Source organism: Lissotriton vulgaris, chromosome 9 (genome assembly GCF_964263255.1).
Source record: "Lissotriton vulgaris chromosome 9, aLisVul1.2, whole genome shotgun sequence".
In the NCBI taxonomy this organism is placed as follows: Eukaryota; Metazoa; Chordata; class Amphibia; order Caudata; family Salamandridae; genus Lissotriton; species Lissotriton vulgaris.
Window position 1 is genome coordinate 1,029,358,403 of NC_141697.1, and position 18,668 is coordinate 1,029,377,070.

The following is an 18,668-nucleotide window of genomic DNA, read 5'->3' on the forward strand; positions in this document are numbered from 1 at the left end:
ATGTTAAAATAACACTACTTTCACTTCAAATGTTTCACACAGGCTGGCGCAAGAGCGGGAGGAAGCTAAAGAGAAAAAAGATTGGGCACAACCAGACCGGAATCCTAACTTGGTTCAGTCTATGAAAAAAGCTGGTGTGGAGAATTTTCAAATGAGAGCTGTGCCAGGAACCGAAGTACCAAATCATAAGGCAAGATCCCTTCAAAACCCAGTGGCTCACGGCAGCAAACATTTGTGGAAGCTTCTTTCTCAATCAATGGAATAAGACCTCTACATTAGTCTCTCATATGCATGTTGTTGGACCTAGTGTTACCAAGTCACATAGGGTAGCCAGGCCTAGGGTAAGACAGTCAGTTCCTAGAAGTACAAGTGTAAAGTTTGCGCTCCACCCAGCAGTAACTCAATGCACTTCCACACAAAAATGACACTACACCAATTCTAGAAAAATACGGTTTGCTTTATAAAATCATCTTTAGCAATTTTGTTTTACTCCTATCACAACCTTACTATAATTTAGTACAAACCACTGTTGACACTTCTTGGGCTAAACCCCAATTTTCACTTAGCAGCATTAGTACTTTTCAACATTTTATCAGAGCAAATATTCTGGGTCACATCCTACAACCAGAACTCTAGATACATTTACTACAGCTTCAATACAGTTACACAGACTAACTTAATCCCTCAGGTTGGCAAGTTTATATTTTACTCACTAGACTCCAAGACTATTTGCAAGTAGAGATTTACAGGTTCACAGGGATAGTTCACTAATAGGCCCCTAGAAACAGAGCTCACGCAGCTGGCTTTCTGGATAAAGACAGGTAATTAAAGTACATTTATTAGATGACCATATACGTTTTACTTTAAGCACCAGGAAACCTTTATCTCTCACAGAATCTTCTCAGGCTCTAGAAGCTTCGTTTTCAGGGAGACACCCTTTTCATGTATTTCCCTGGTATTTCCACTAAAGCCCTAAGACCTTGACTTTCATGTCCAGTACATAAATTCAATCAAATACCCTTCCGCTTACTAGGCGCATGGTTTTGCAATGTTAGGGAAGTCCTGGGCCATGCGCCTCAGTAATGCTGCCCCTGGCGCCGTTAACTAGTGAGGTCCTCCCACCAGGTTACTCGGTTCTGAAGTAACTTCCCCAGTGAGGCAGACTCCCACGCTATCACTCTTAGGCCGAGGCAGATCCCTTATACTCTGGGAGCTCTACTCCTCCCTCCAGCTCTTATGGGTATTCGCCAAGCCTGTCCCGGCCTCTTTCACAGCTGATTTACACTTCTTCCGCACTACAGAGGTTCCGGTCCCTGTGCCGCCGGCTCTTTCACAGCTGACTGGGCCGGGCTATGACGACCCTCCCTCGGCGTGCCTCACGTCTTCGGGACACGCCCCACGCCTTGGCTGTCAGAGGCGGAGGAGGAGGAGGCTTCTCGGTTGGTCCTGGGCGTCTTCCCGCCCCCTTCTTCCGGGTTCCGGCGCTGCTGCTCTGCCGCCTAGTTGAGCTCCAAACCCGCCGCTTAGCTGGTCTGCGCTAGGCGCTCCTTCCAGCTCGCCTCAGCGGAGATCCCTTCTGTTGGGCAGACGACCGGCAACAGGCAGTCCCGTCTCTGGTCCCGACAAGGTAGGATTACTGCACTTTTGCTGTTGCCATACAGCGGGGACCCTGGGGATGCGAGACAATGACTAAGACCGGCACTTGTCAGCAGTAGTCGAGGCGGGTCTCTCAAGATGGCGAAAGGCGGACGTTCTCCCTGAGTGCCTTATTCACTACACTCTCAGGGGGGAAGGGGGTATTCTACCGCTCCTCAGCTGGTGATTTGGCACGGTTCGAGAGCTGGTGATGATCGGTGCTGAAACGACTCTGTCAGTAGGCGGGGGTTACGTCAACCGGGTAGGGTAGCTAACCTAAGAGACCGGTTGGTCCCTCCCTCAGTGCGCCTTTCTTCCGACGCTAAAGCTTTGCTCCTGACCAGTCTCCACTCAAGCTCTCTCTGGACACTCTTTCTCCACACTTAAAATGGCCGCCCAGAGGCCGGCCTTATATAGGCTGGTTCTGGCTACCAGAACCCTCCAGAAGGTTCTAGTACCTTCTTAATGTAACCTTATGGTCCCTGTTCTAGAGGTGACAGTTATGACAGTTATTGGCGTCCATTTTGTGGGTTTCACAAATCTAGTTAGAAGTGGCACCTAGGCCTTAGAGAAAAGGACTACGAGGGTCAAAGAGCACCTAACCCCTTGTTAACGCCGCAAAAATTCAGTGGACATAAAAATTAAGGGATATGAGGGGCAGGAAAGGGACAAAAATAAATAATAAATAGGAGGGACAACCCAAAGGGCAGACAGATCTAACACATGTCATCACACTTCTGTATCCATTTTCACTCCCTGATTGCCCACTTAGCACTACCCTCAGTCAAACTCTCAAGTTGTCATGGTTGTTTAGTCACACCGTCTGCATGTCTAGAGTGTCAAACAGAAAGTAAGGAGCCTTAAACATACTTATTGTGAGTGTATACAATTTACAAATACACCTGCTTGTCCACATTTTCAGAATGTGCTCTTTCTTGACCTCGGGACCGTACTCATCCTGCCCACCTTTAGAACTGCTAACAAAGCTCTTGTGCAGACCTCTTCAGTTGTAAGTCACATCTGCTCTGACGTGCATAACCCAGTTCATGCCCCATGCATTCTTATCTTACCTGACTTCGCTACTTTTACCATGCCCACTTGCAATCCTGGTTGTCTAGCGTATCCTGCATAATACATTAAGTATGTGCCATTAGTGTCTGTGCTGTCTTGTTCAGTCTGCAGTCTTCAGCCTCAACATTCTGTGCCACATAGCTTTATGTAGCCACCCAGTTAATCTTGTCCTTACTTAACTGTGTACAGTTTCCTTTCTAGAAATGCCATTGTCCTTCAACTAAATACACAATAATTAGGTAGGGCAGTGCTTTATTCAAAGTTGTGGAAAGGTATCTTTTAGAGGACATCATGTCCTGTGTCCATAGGTTCATCATCCATCTGACTCACTGTACATCTATCACCCTTTATGCGAGGAGGCACAACAGAACATTTCCAAAGGTTCTCGAGAACAGAGCGTGCCTAAGTTCAGGGAATTGGGAGAGAAAGCTGTCATTTTGTCCTTCATCTTATCCATCTCTTGCATCATGGCATCTGAAAAACATTAATTGTGAATTAAATCTTGAGGGTTGTGTTCTGTTGAATTATGTTGGCCCTCTGTTTGACCTTATAAATGTGGTGAATGTTGAAAGAAAAGCCCTCTGCACGTTTTGGAAGACATGTGCCAATGCCCTCTATATTTTTTCGGAGCCATTTTTTTCCCTCAAGTTACTCAACAGTGATGTAAGTCAACTGGTGATACTCCTTGTTTTTTCATTTGCTGATCATCATCAGAGCTATGCTATAGTTACAGCCTAATGAGGAAGTAAATTCTGACAGATGGAGGCTACTGTTCCTGCTTCCAGAAGTATGTGGTGTCTGATGGTGGTGCCAGTACATAGTGTACATGGGTAAAAGCTTTTTTTTAGCTACCTGTAGTCTTTTGGTGAGAGTGCCTACTAGCTCTCCGAAACAGGTCTACGCATTCACTTGTTTCAGATGGTTTCCTGCTTCCAAAAAAAACCTGCATCGTCTGCCTACTGTGTTGGTGCTCTTCGCTGAGGCAGTGGTGACCTTTGCTGGACTCTGTTTGAATTGAAATTCACAAATTGGCCTTTAACAGTTCCAATTGGTCTTTGGGACCTGTTTCTGAAGTCCTTGCAATTTGGACAACAGTATAACATTTGAAAGTTTTCATCCCCAGGACTGGAAGATCTTAAAAAATGCAGCTCTTTCATTGGCACTCATTTGGGCGACCAAGGGACTTTGTTCACCATTGTTGAGTACGTATTCTGCTAGGATCTCAATGTCTGAGGGGTTGCTGCTCTCTCCCTCCAGACTGCCCCTTAGATTGAAATTATAGAAAGTTTCTTTTCATTGACATGTGGAAAGAGGGAGTTTATCTCCCTGAACAAGCTGTTCTGCGCCTGCCAGAAGAAGAACCGCTTCATCCCAGGGACACATCGGGCCGGACTGGGAACCCAAAGTAGCCCCGTACGGTGCATAGTGAGTGCAGCGAGTGAGCCTGACCATTACAAAGAGGGTAAAATGTGAGCAAAAATGGCGCATTCTAGAACACATTTTTCATTATATATTCAATTATATTTGCTTTTAAAGCATAGTAAATGATAACCTTACAATGCACCAGGATACAACTGCCTTTTTTGGGGCACTTCAATGATTCCCTCGCTAACTCCCTCTAACTCTACCTAGCTGCTCACACCTAGCCATAGTGCCTCGTTTTAAAAGATCCAGGATTGGCGGCCGCTCCTTCCGAGTTCTTGCCGCTAAACTATGGAATTCCCTGCCTGCCCACATACGTGCCATCGATGGGCTCCTCGCCTTCAGGAAGAATGTCAAAACCTTTCTCTTTCCTTTAGCTCCTTAGTTTTGCTGTGTTGTGTTTTTTCTCTCACTCTTGTCCGGTTTTTCTGTTCTGCACTAGCGCCAGGACGCCCCTTTGCTGGGGCATCTGTGCGCTCTATAAATCCGGATAACATAACAAAACATAACATGTATTGCATTTGTTTTATAGCACCTGTCATATCTGTGTAGGATGTCGGAGCACTTTATATTACGCATAAATACAGAGACAATGAATGCGTGTGTAAATCAGTGTATAGAAAATGTTACAAGGAAAAAGGGGAATACAAGGTGTAGCATTCATGTCATCCATACTGGTAGTCCTTTTTTAAGAGTGCTTGGAGTGGAGAAGCTCAAACCCAGGTTTCAGAACGTAACACAGTGGTTAAGGTTGATTTTAATAATAAAAATTTCTTTCCACCCAAACAAACCCTTTTTAGCAGCAGTAGGATAATGAAAGTCTCGACAAAAGATACAGCTTTCTAGCTGGTTCCATGTCGTTTTCATGTAGCTCTTTGATGACACTTCCTAGCTCACTATGCTATGTTAGGATTGTAACTGATCAACTGCATATTAACAAAAGGGTATCTGTGACAAAAGCAGTAACCCACTAAGCTATGCGCATAAAATACAGTTCTGTGATCTACATGGTACACATCCTTTACAGCGGGCATATTAGCTCTCTGCGCTACCTTAGGTGAGTCATAACTACCTCTAGAAAAACTCTGATCTCTCTCCAATTAATCACCAGATCTATTTTGACACTTTTATTGTTGCCTGAAAACTACTGGATATACAAGTAACTCTGCAGCGGGTGCTTACAAAACTGCAACAAAAACAGCCTCTATTAGGAAAACCGTCCCCCCACCCTTGCAGCCTCCTTGGAAAATGCCTGATGCCAGCAATGGCCAGTCCTGCCTTGGGATCCATGCACAAAGTCCAGCTGATTGAGAATCTGTAGCAAGTATACGTAGTCACTGGTGACTGCACAAGATCCAAGAGAACCCTTCTGGTCTGGAGAAATAAAACAAAGATCATCCTTTCCTTTGTAATGCTCAATGATGCAGATGGTCCCCTGGCAGCCCATGAATGTTGACTTATATTTTTGTGTTGTTGAATAAATGATGACAAAGTGTTATCTGTTACTAGTTTAATTGTATGGAAAGGACTCCATTTAAGAAGTGTCCTGAATGTGGGTCTAAATTCCCGCACACAGATCTCCATAAGGTGTGTAACCGCTGCCTTTCAACAGAGCACGAGGCCAGGGACTGTTCAGCTTGTGCCTCCTTCCACTCCAAGAAGACCATTCGGGATCGTCAAGCTTGAAGACGATGGCTTGCTCGTCCACTTCCATCTTCCAAGAGGGCATCAATGTCCCAGACAGGGGCGGGTTGAAGGCTTCGTCAGTGCCTCCGAAAACTATGACTCCGACGTCGAAGACATCACTCCTGGGCAGCAGGTTGTAAGTACTAACATCGATCCCGACCCCCTCCCCCACGTCACCAAAAAAGGCTTTGGTCACACCTTCACCTTCGGACCCAGGTGCACACGGAGAAAAAGCTCCTCACGCCCGCCTCCGGGCTGGGCCAAGAAGCACGCAACAAAGCATTCAGGCCACTCGAGCTCGAGTCAGCCTACCTTCGGTGCCAAAACCCACACCCCGGCATCCAAAAACAAATTACCATCCTCCTCTTCAATGCCAACCACAGCCTCCGCATCCACACACTCGGCACCCAAGCCCACCGGCACCAACCCTTCGACTCCGAAGAAACCATCAGAGTCGGCACCCAAGCCTACCGGCACCAACCCTTCGACTCACTGAAATTTACAGACACTCCGTCTTCGGCGCCAAAGAAACTTTCGGAACCAAACAAACAGCTGGTTCCACAGGCTCCAAAAGATACCTCAAAACCTCACAAGTCCAAGTCTAAGGAGCACATAACTTAAAGTCGGTGCAGCGTAAGCATTCGGAACCGAAAAAAAAGTGGTGCCAAAAGATATTCTTCCCACAGAAGAGCTTTTTAAACCGGATTCCACTCAAAAGACTCTCCAAAAAGAACAAAAAACTGGTCTATTGACTCAGTTCTACAAAGAGATAACTGGACTCACTTACACCGGCTCCCCCCCTAAAAAGAGGAACATTGCAACACTCTCCTACACCATCTCCTCCATCAACAGATGATGGTGACTCTTCTGATGACTCAGGGGAGGGTCCACACGAGGCGCCACTAGGGGATACTAGTCCGCCTCATACCCCAGACCCATGGGACGAATACAATACACCAGATGTCCCTAATGTACCACAGGAAGACCTTCCCCTCCTGAAGATACCTTGGGCTTCAACCAGCTAGTCCGCAGAGCTGCACAGTACCATGGGGTTAACCTACACACAGACCCCGTGGATGAGGATTTCCAAATGGATACTTTTTATATTTCACAGAAGACCACATCCATCCTACCCATGTTTAAAGGTGTTATTAAATATGCACCTGAAGTGTTTTAAGACCCCGTTAGGAATAGGGTCATCAACTCAAGAATAGAGAAAAAATATAAGCCCGCCCCAACAGACCCAACAGACATTAGGGCCACATACCATTGGATTATTTAGTAGTCTCCAATGCCAGGAAGAAGGCTAACTCTCAGACATCAGGGGATGCCCCACCTCCTGACAAAGAGTCCAAACTCTTAGACGCTTCTGGCAAACGCACAGCTTCTCATTCAGCTAACATATGGTGTATCGCCAACACTCAAGCTTTGTTAGCTAGGTATGATAGGGCGCGCTACGATGAGCTAGAGACCCTATTGCAACACCTGCCCAACAAATATAAAACAAAAGCTAACAACCTTATACAGGTGGGTAAGCTCATCAGTAATACCTCTATTTGCTGCACTCTAGGCGTGGCGGACACAGCCTCCCGAGCTGTTAAAAAAAGTGTCCTCCTGCGTAGACACTCTTGGCTATGTATCTCGGGTTTTAAACCTGAAGTACAAACTTCCATCTTAAACCAGCCATTTGAACAGGAACACTTGTTCGGACCTACCGTGGATTCATCTCTTGAAAAGATGAAAAAAGACACCGACGCAGCTAAATCAATGGTAGCTATGCAAACCCAAGCTCCCAGACTGTCCTTTCATCGCTCCTCTTACAGGGGCACCTCCAGAGGCTACTCCTCTGACAACTCCTCCACATCTTACAAGTCTCCCGCCCAGACCACATTCACTAGGGTTTATCACAAGGGGGCTACAGAGTTAACAGTAACAAAGGCAGAGGCAAAACCAACAACACCCACTCTGCCTCCACCCCTACCCAATGACTTCCCTCCACTTCCCCCGAACCATTCCACACCAGTCGGGGGAAGATTACTACAGTTCCTTCCTGTCTGGAACAACATCACCACAGACAGGTGGATGAGACAAATCGTTCAAACATGTTAATGTCTAGAACTCACTTCTACCCACCCAAACATACCACCCAGTCGGCGCCCAATGTCACCAGAACATTTATCACTGCTAAAACAGGAAGTCCTCTCCCTCCTGCAAAAACATGCAATAGAACTGGTACCCCTGCATCAGTAAAACACAGGGTTTTACTCCCTGTACTTCCTCATTCCAAAGAAGGACGGCTCTCTGAGACCCATCCTGGACCTTAGACCCCTATACCTGTACATACAATCCGACCACTTTCACATGGTCACGCTTCAAAAGGTCCTTCCTCTGCTCGTACAAGGCAATTTCCTTGCCACTCTAGATCTCAAGGATGCCTACTTTCATATTCCCATTCACACCTCTCACAGGAAATATCTCAGGTTTGTAGTGGACGGTCAGCACTACCAATTCAAGGTACTCCCATTCGGAGTCACCACAGCACCCAGAGTCTTCACCAAGTGTCTAGCAGTAGTTGCGGCTCACCTAAGATGGCAGCATATTCATGTCTACCCCTACCTAGACGACTGGCTCATAAAAGCCAAGTCATACAACCAGTGTGTACAACACACTCCAGCCACAATCCAATTGCTTCACAACTTAGGGTTTATCATAAACCACCCAAAGTCTCCCCTACAACCTTCGCACATACAACAATACCTCGGAGCTACAATAAATACCTTAAAGGCACTTGCATATCCCAGTCCAGCCAGAATATCAAGCTTACAAAGCTTCATCACAAACTATCAGCCACAACACTCTCTTCCAGCTCGAGTGTTCATGGAACTAATAGGGATGATGGCCTCTTGCATATTCATAGTACCCCACGCAAGACTACAGATGGGTCTCCTACAGGAATGTCTAGCACGTTAATGGAACTAAGCTCAAGGTCAGCTGACAGATCTGGTGTTGGTGGACGGTTGCACGCATCGCTCACTGCAGTGGTGGAACACCAAAAACCTTTCCAAGGGGCAACCGTTCATCGAGTCAGTTCCACAGGTAGTGCTAACAGCGGACGCATCACTCTCAGGCTGGGGAGCTCATCTGTTACATCATACCATACAGGTCACGTGGACACCCCCAGAAAGGTTGCTTCACATCAATCACCTAGAGTTACTAGCCATATTCCTAGCATTAAAGTTGTTCCAGAAACACATTCTGGGCAAAGCTGTCCTAGTCCGCCCAGACAATACAACAGCAATGTATTGCATAAAGAAAGAAGGCGGGACGCACTCTCTGCATCTCTCCCAGCTAGCACAAAGTATATGGAGATGGGCTATTCCTCAAAACATTTTCCTCCTAGCCCAACACATTCCAGGAGTCCAGAACAGATAGCAGATCTGTTAAATCGTCAAACGCAACAGACTCACGAGTGGAAACTTCTTCCGCAAGTTCTTCAACCATTTTTCCAGTTGTGGGGGCAACCAGAGGTAGATCTCTTCCCCACACACAAACTCCAAATGCCCAAGCTTTGCCGCCATGTATCCACACCCATTGTCCAAAGGCAATGTAACATGGATAAATTGGTCAGGCAGATTTGCTTACGCTTTTCCGCCTCTCCCACTCATTCCACTGGTTGTGCGCAAACTGCAGCACCACTCACTGACTCTCATCCTAGTTGCTCCAACATTGGCCAGACAACCGTGGTACACCACATTACTGGAACTATCTGTAGTCCCGCACGTACCAAAAACTACACCTCTCCCCACACCTCCTAACCCAGAGCCATGCAGAGATCAGACACCCAGATCTGACCCAGCTCAATCTAGCGATCTGGCTCATAAAATCCTAGAGTTTGGTTACCTTAACCTTCCCCCTGACTCACTCAATCAATCAATCATGGTATTTGTAAAGCGCGCTACTCACCCGTGAGGGTCTCAAGGCGCTGGGGGGGGGGGGGGGGGTTCGCTCCTGTTCGAAGAGCCAGGTCTTGAAGAGTCTTCTGAAGGCCTTCGGTCTGCCGTAGGCGGGTAGGTTGGGTGTTCCAGGTCTTGGCGGTGAGGTAGGAGAAGGACCTGCCGCTGGAGGTTGTTCGATGGATGCGGGTGGCGAGGGCGAGGCTGGCGGAGTGGAGCTGGCGGGTGGGGGTGTGGAAGCTGTCTGCTGTTCAGGTAGGCTGGTCCGGTGTTGTGGAGTGCTTTGTGTGCGTGGGTGAGGAGTTTGGAGGTGATGCTCTTGTCGACGGAAAGACAGTATAGGTTTGTCAGGTGGGGGGTGATGTGGCTGCGGCGGGTGACGTTGACGATCAGTCGAGCGGAGGCATTTTGGATGTGCTGTAGTCGTCGTAGGTGTTTGGCTGGGATTCCGACGTAGAGTGCGTTGCCGTAGTCCAGCCTGCTGCTGACGAGAGCCTGTGTCACCGTTCTTCTTGTTTCGGTTGACCTGTTTGGACATGGAGAGGGAGGAGTCGAGGATGAATCCTAGATTGCGTGCGTGGTCGGTGGGTGTCGGTGCTGTCCCGAGAGTGGTCGGCCACCAGGAGTCGTCCCAGGCCGAGGGGTTTGGTCCGAGGATGAAGACCTCCATCTTGTCCGAGTTCAGTTTCAGCCGGCTGCTCCTCATCCAGTCGGCAACGGCCTTCATTCCGCCGTGGATGTTGGTTTGGCGGTGCGTAGGTCTTTGGTGAGGGAGAGGATGAGCTGAGTGTTGTCGGCGTAGGAGATGATGTTGAGGTTGTGGTGGCGGGCCACTTGTGCGAGGGGGGCCATGTAGATGTTGGGCTGAGGGAGGAGCCCTGGGGGACGCCGCAGATGATGTAGGTGGCCTCGGATCGGAAGGGTGGGAGGCGGACGCTCTGTGATCTGCCGGAGAGGAAGGATGTGGTCCAGTCGAGGGCCTTCTCTTGGATATCGGCTTCTTGGAGGCGTGTTTTTAGAGTGCGATGGCAGACCGTGTCGAAGGCGCCCGAGAGGTCCAGGAGGATGAGGGCTGATGTTTCGCCGTTGTTCAATTGGCGCCTGATGTCGCCTGTGGTGGCGATGAGGGCAGTCTCTGTGCTGTTGTTTTCGTCTGATCCGGATTGGGACGGGTCTAGGATGTTGTCTTCGAGGTGGCGGGTCAGTTGCCTGTTGACGATTTTCTCGATGACCTGCGCCGGGAACGGGAGCAGGGAGATGGGCCGGAAGTTCTTGAGGTCCTTGGGGTCCGCCTTGGCCTTCTTCAGGAGGGTGTTGATTTCGGCGTGCTTCAGCTTTCCAGGAATGTCGCTGTTTCGAAGGAGATGTTGATGACCTTCTGTAGTTGGGGGGGAGATGGCTGCGTCTGCCTTGTTGAATATGTGGTGTGGGCATGGGTCGGTCGGAGATCCTGAGTGGATGGAGTTCATGACCTTGCGTGTCTCGTCGTCGCTGACGTTGGACCAGGAAGTAAGGCAGTTGGCGTTGTTGGTGTTTGGAGGAGGGGTGGAGTCTGGTGTGGTCGGGTCGGTCGTGGTATTGAAACTGTTGTGGATGTCAGCGATCTTGCTGTGGAAGAAGATGGCCAGTGGGTCGCACAGTTCCTGTGAGGGCGGGATGTCCTTGGTGTTGGCGCTGGGGTTGGATAGTTCTTTAACGATGCGGAAGAGCTCTTTGCTGTCGTGTGCGTTGTTATCCAGGCGGTCTTTGAAGGAGGACCTCTTGGCTGATCTGATGAGGTGGTGGTGTCTGCGGGTGGCGTCCTTGTGGGCTGCGTGGTTGTCCGGTATATGTTAGTGGAGCCATTTCTTCTCCAGTTTCTGGCATGCGCCCTTGGAGGCCAGGAGCTCGTCGGTGAACCAGGTGGCTCTCTTGCCGGCGTGGCTGTTGGAGGGTTTCTTCAGTGGGGCGAGGGTGTTGGCACAGGCGTCGATCCACTGTCTGCATGAATGTTATCAGAGAAGCCAGACGCCTCACCACTAGAGCGTACTGTGCAGCCAAGTGGATAAGATTAGTCATATACTGCAATAATGACAACAATCCCTTAGATGTGTCAATCCAACACATCATAGGTCACCTGCTACATCTCCAAAGGTCTAACCTAGCATACACATCTATTAGGTTACACCTAGCTGCTATAGCAGCATACTTACACAACAGATAACATGTGTCACTATTCAGAGTACCTGCCATCAAAGCCTTTATGGAAGGACTCAACAGTATCAATCCACCCAGAGTACCACCCTCAACTGTGTGGAACTTAAATATTGTTCTCACAAGACTAATGAGGCCTCCATTCGAACCCTTGCACAAATGTGAATTGCAGTTTCTTACATGGAAAGTCTCTTTCCTAATGGCCATTACTTCCCTTAGAAGAGTCAGTGAGCTTCAAGCACTTACTATTCAAGAACCATTTTTACAACTCCATCATAACAAAGTGATTCTTAGAACAAACCCAAAATTCCTTCCTAAAGTTATTTCTCCCTTTCATGAGAACCAGTCTGTAGAGTTTTCAATATTTTTCACGCAACCACAAACAGTCGCAGAAAGAGCTCTTCATGCGTTAGACGTTAAAAGAGCACTCCTTTAGTATATTGACAGAACAAAACCAATTCGCAAAACTCAACAACTTTTTGCATCCTTCTCACCACCACATAAAGGCAATCCTATATCAAAGCTGGAATTGCAAAGTGGATTGTCAAATGCATACAAATTTGCTATCAGAAAGCAAAACTTACATTATCTATTCCCCCTAAAGCCCACTCTCCCAGGAAAATAGGGGCTTAAATGGCATTCTTGGGGAACATTCCCTTAGATGACATCGGCAAAGCACCCACATGGTTTACACCACACACATAGACAAAACATTGTTGCGTAGATGTGCAAGCAAAGCAACAGGCTAGTGTGGGCTAGGCTGTTCTCAAAACTCTATTTCAGACAACTGCAACAGATACTAGTGGTCGCCGCTTAGGTGGAGTACTGCCATACAATCTTTGCAGAGTGTGTGATCTGCAGCTCATATGCCTCGAACGGAAAATGCTACTTACCAGTATGCATCTGTTCTTGGCATGTAGAGCTGCAGATTCACACCCTCCTCCCAGGCTACTTTTATCTGTTCCAGTGTTATCTTATTTAGATACAGCATATATGGGCATCTTTGGAGTTTCTCACAAAACTCCATCATTTCCCTCACTGGCGAAAAAACTATCTGAAGATGGAGCCAATGCCCATGCGCACTATGGTCCAAAGGAGGAGTCACCTATCTTTGGCTTCCAATGACTTTCCCAGAACAACAACACAGTGCAAACATCTGGGCCCAACACCAGATGGCAATCTATGCACAGTGTGTGAATCTGCAGCTCTACATGCCAAGAACAGATGCATACTGGTAAGTAGCATTTTCCATCTTGGTGTTTTCTTATTCCTCTTTTTGTAGTATTTTAGATATTTGTAAGACTCATCACGTTGCTAATGCCTCAAACTGCTTTTCCTTGGCCAACGACTCACTTTTTTCAAAGTTTTTGTTGATCACAATATACCTTTTTACTCCATGTTTGCAGTATCGTCACCTGCTAAGATTACCACTCTCTTCGAAAATATTGCATTACTAAATATTCTTTCAATTGTATATTTGCAGGACTGGGTGGTCAGCAAATTCGGCAGAGTTTTGCCGGTCCTTCACCTCCAACACAGAAGCAAAATATCCTTTTAAGAAAATGCATATACTTACTGTGAACCCCAGAAATTCCTCTTGCTAATTGCCACCTCCATCCAGTCTTCAGGGAACGGTATGCCCATCAGCAGATCATTTGCCTTGTATAATGTCAAAGGTAATGACGTTTTCGTTGAAGCTTAGTCGCCTATGACATAGTGGGGCCTGGCTTTACGCTGAGCATGTTTAACAGTGTACCTGGAATATTTTATGAACAATTCTAAATACTGATTCTTTAAAATTAGAAATCTGGCATTAATTGTAATTTTTACAACCACCATGAGCTCTCCGAGATTCTAACCTGGTCCATGAAAACAGTTGCACATCTCTATTTCAAAGGTTCTTCATCAGTTGATGACTCATTCTTGTACACTGTTCCAAATACACAACCACTTGCAGTGTACTTCGGAGTCAGATGAGTGATGTGGGCTAGCAAAGCACCCATGTTTAAAATGGCATGTAAAAAGAAGTCAACATTCTTAATAATTTAGGGTCTCTTTGAGGATGACTGAGAACATAATGTAGGTGCTTGTGAAGTTGGTATATTGTTCGTTGTGGTCTATTCCATGATAAACAACCTATGAAACTTAAAAACTATGCAGCTGTGTTTTTGAAACTGAGCTAGAATCGGAGTACAAGCTGTTGGTAAAAATTATAATAAATGACATATTTCAAATGTATCTGTCATAAGTGTCCTGTCAATCCCTACATTCTTCAAGCTGAATCTCACATACCAGTCCTGGATACCTTTTAAATATTTACACATATATAAATACTGAAAAAACAAAAATTAAAGTGACGTTCTAGTTGGATGTTGAAATCCGGTTAACGTTTAAAAGGCAAACCTCTGAAATCCACCAGATATAATTTACTTTGCTAACTATAACATGTACCCTCACTATGCACTGCTTATGACCTCAAATATTACATTGCTCATGACATGTTCAATTGCATAATTGATGACACCAACAGATATACCGAACTCTTTAACCACTTCATGCATAACCAAAACCCCTTTTTAAATGCTGTGGAAAGAAAACGGTTTCATAAAAAAAATGCAGCATTGAAATATGCTTTAACATCCGCATATTTAATAAACTCATTGGTTGTACATTTTGGGAAGAGGTCATAAAGTGTATAAGTCTTGCTGAAGCGGACCAGGTACTGAACACTGTCTAAAAAAACAAAAAATCAACCTAAATACATTCACTTCTATTTGTCTGATCCCTTTATGACTGCAAAATAATTAGTGAAAATTACTTTTCAAAGAAAAAATATTTTGTGTACAATCTACTTGTATGTGTTCGACATATTATTCCATCAATTGCAATAGATACATGTGTTTTGAAAAACTGTCACATCATTTTTAAGAGCATTCCTTAACTGAAATCTACGTCATGAAATATGACCCATCAAAGTATTGTCATAACATCAAAAGACTTGAAGATGACTCCGGTGTTCTGGTCCCCATCTCTCAACTCACCTGGCATCTGGATGAGGGGAATGATGACATTAGCAGGAAGCGTAGAGGAGAATTTCCCACTCCAAAACGCCAGTTGAAAAAGAAAAAGGCATCAGAAAACGCTGTGAAAAATGAACATTTAAAAAATGCGGCTCTTCAACACCAGGACAGCACTTCCACCAAAAGCACTGATGTGCAATATAATAATTTGCATGACTTATCATCTGCGAATGTTGCAAAGTTTAATGCCCAGGGAAATCGATCACTTGACAGGAAGAAACTGACATCATCTAAGACTAAAAATAGCATGGACAGTGATTCCGATTCTGAAGAGGAAATGGAGTCTCTGATACCAACAAATACATTACCAAAAAGGATTACAAATGTGGGGAATGAAGATTTCAACATAGAAGTTGTCAAGGAAGACTTTGAGCTTAAATATGCTTCCCACTGGACTCGGTGGGATTCAGGAAGAGCAGGAAAAAGCTTGATGAGAAACAAAACAAATGTGAACGTTTCAGACAACAACAGTGGGTATGACTCTGCGGATACTGATGAGATTATTGCAGTGACCAAACCAATGGTGCAAAAAGTACCAAGGAAGGATTCGACTCAGCAATCTACCTCATATATGTCTGGAGGCAAGGAAGCATGGAATAGCAAGACTGACTGTGAGTCTGCCAAGATTGATATGCTTTCAAACTCCAATCCTAATTCTGTTCCCAGCAGTGCTGTCGACCACTCAGCTTGTCCCGTGGCAGAGTCCAAGCTACTGAAAAGCCGCTCTGAAAGTAGCTCGTCTTTAGACAGCAGTGATACTGATTCTGAATCTGCAGATTCTGATAAGATTGCTGCTTTGACTGAACCACTGGTGCAGAATAGAGCCGCAAGTGAATTGGTGCACAAAGTTCCTTCAGTTAACTTGTGTGTGTCTGAAAGCAAGCAAGGTCTCTTGAAACAAAAGACAACTGTTTGTGCAAACAGTAACAAACTACCCACTCACCCACAATCTCATAAAAAATCTTTGCCTAAACAGACTGACAAACGAACAACATATTCATTGCTACAGTCAAGTCTGGCTAGAAGCAGTTCAGAAAGTGACAGTCTGTCTGGCAGCAGTGAAACTGAGGAAGACCCAGAATATGAAGAAATGATGAAAAATTGCCATCGTATAAACCTGACATTAGAAGATCTGGAGAGACTTGCCAAGAATGCCCATGACCTATCAAGTGATGAAAATGAAGAAGCACCAATCAAAAGTAGTACTGAGCCATCCCTTGATGCCTGCTTGCAACGTAAATTGCTGAATACAGAAAAAGCATTGGACAAGACCATCTCACCCAAGAAGATCACACAGCCAGATGATATAGTTTCTTCTATATTAGGAGAGGAAAGCACTGATGATGAATGCAAGTCTAAAAGCAAGTCCACACGTCCAAAACTTCCAACTTTTGCTGGGTTGGGCTCACTAGCAACTGGAAAAATAGTTAAAGAAGAATCTTCTGAAAGTTGCCTCCTCTCGCAGCCTGTTTGTTCTGCCAGCAAGGCTGCGTCATCAGTGCATCTCTGCATAACACCCAGCCCTGCATCTCCGCCTGCTAAACCAAAATTAAGTGCTGATGAAGGAGAGGGTCCCAAAACCAAGGACATTAAATTTGAAGTGGTTCCAAAGCAGGATAAAAGAGCAGGTGACGAGCACATTGAGGTCAAAGCAAATGTGCCTGTCTCAAAAGCAGACACTGAAAAGCTTGCTTCTAAACTGACTGCCGGTAAAGGCCTCCTGCCTTTAAGTTGTCCCACAAAGGACAGAACCAGACTAGCCGAATCTGAGGAAGAAAGTGAGGCAACCAGCAGTGGATCTTCTACTGATGAGGAAAGCAGCAGCTCTGACGACTCTTCATCAGCAACACCAAAGAACATGAACAGTCAGGAAAATGCATATTCCAGTGTTAAGTTGTCTGTGGAAACAAAGGGTTTGTCTGCTCCCATGGGGAAAAAAACTGAATCCCCACACCCAGACATGTCAAAGCAGCTCATGGACAATGAGAAACGTTTGGCAGCTGTACAGGAACGAAAGAAAGAGCTTGACCTTCAAAAGAAATGTATCCAGGGGGCACTATCAAGCTTGGTATACAATCTTTTGTTTATTAGTTACAATTATATGTTTTGGTGTGTTTGCATTTTCATATTGAACTTAAAACCTCCATTGTAAGGATTTCCCTTTTGGTTCTGTTCATTTAGGTAGGGAGGTACCGAGAAAAAAAAACGTAGTTCAGTCAACAGACACAAGGTTCACAGGTATTATTAAATTGTGTTGATTAATCCTTGGCAAATAGCAAAGAATTATGTTAATCCTTTACTTCCTGGAGCTGACCACTTCCCATATCCCCACTCTGAGCCCTACCCCACAACTCTCTCTTTGTTGGGGAAAATAAGTAGGAAACAATAGCAATAGGTGTCCGCTGTTTCATCTGCAGTTTTTTGTCCTAATTAATGAAAGTAATATGTGGTTTTGTTTGTCAGATGCTTCTGGTTTCAAGGACATATATTGTTTGTTGGTTGCCAAAAAATGTGATACCTAGAGCCAGCAACTGACCTGCAGCCTGTAATTATAATTCATTGAGTACCGACCATGCAGCAGTTCAAATAGTAAAATCGAATGAATGAAAAATGGGTATGAAAGAAACCTGTGCATTTTTTTTAATATGCCGCAGGTACAGAATTTAGCTATAATGGGCCCGATTCACAGAACTAACTTAAGGCAAAATTCTAAACTAACTACCATTTTGGTATTCACAGAAGGCACTTACTCATTTCGGTATTCACAGAAGGCACTTACTCATTTCGGTATTCACAGAAGGCACTTACTCATTTCGGTATTCACAGAAGTTAGTAGTCCTAACTTTAGGACTCCTAAATGCCTTCTGTGAATACCGAAAGTCTTAAAATTAGGATTTTTCTCAATTTAGTAGTAGTAAAGATAGGACTCCTAACTTTAGGACTCCTAAATGCCTTCTGTGAATACCGAAAGTCTTAAAATTAGGATTTTTCTCAATTTAGTAGTAGTAAAGATAGGACTCCTAACTTTAGGACTCCTAAACTGAGAAAAATCCTAATTTTAAGACTTTCGGTATTCAAAGAAGACATTTAGGAGTCCTAAAGTTAGGAGTCCTAACTTCTGTGAATACTGAAATGAGTAAGTGTCTTCTGTGAAGACCAAAATGAGTAAGTGCCTTCTGTGAATACGAAAATGGTAGTAAGTTTAGGATTTTGTCTTAAGTTAGTTCTGTGAATTGGGCCCAACGATTTTTTGTGCAACTCTGAATTCGGTGTTATCAGTACTGTCATATGATCTGAGCCAAATATGTTGTCCACTGTGTTCATTAATGCACACTGGCTTACATTTAAAAGCCAAAACTGGAGAGAAATGCATTTGATAACCACAGATGTCAACTATTCTATATTCCCATTCTTCTCCTGATACAAATGGTGTACCCCACTTGTACATGCCCTACAACTCGATATGGAGCCAATAGGTTTTCGCTAAGAAAATTAACCCACTGTAGCGATGGGGGTAGCTGTGGTATTTGAATGCAGACTCAGCTGCCACTCGTGGAAACCTACTGAACTTAGACATTTCTGAAAACTAGACCCTTAGCTGAGTCCAGGATGATGTGACTTTGTGGAC

At 45.3% G+C, this 18,668-nt stretch overlaps 1 protein-coding gene across 1 annotated transcript in view; it reads left to right on the forward strand.

The window, feature by feature from the left end:
- Positions 1-18,668, forward strand: part of NOL8 (nucleolar protein 8) — a 297,417-nt gene that overhangs the window by 101,151 nt on the left and 177,598 nt on the right. Inside the window, exons 5-7 of the mRNA XM_086938941.1 lie at positions 43-190; positions 13,444-13,506; positions 14,913-17,108. Of these exons, the coding sequence (XP_086795067.1) occupies positions 43-190; positions 13,444-13,506; positions 14,913-17,108 (2,407 nt within the window). The remainder of the gene's footprint in view (positions 1-42; positions 191-13,443; positions 13,507-14,912; positions 17,109-18,668) is intronic.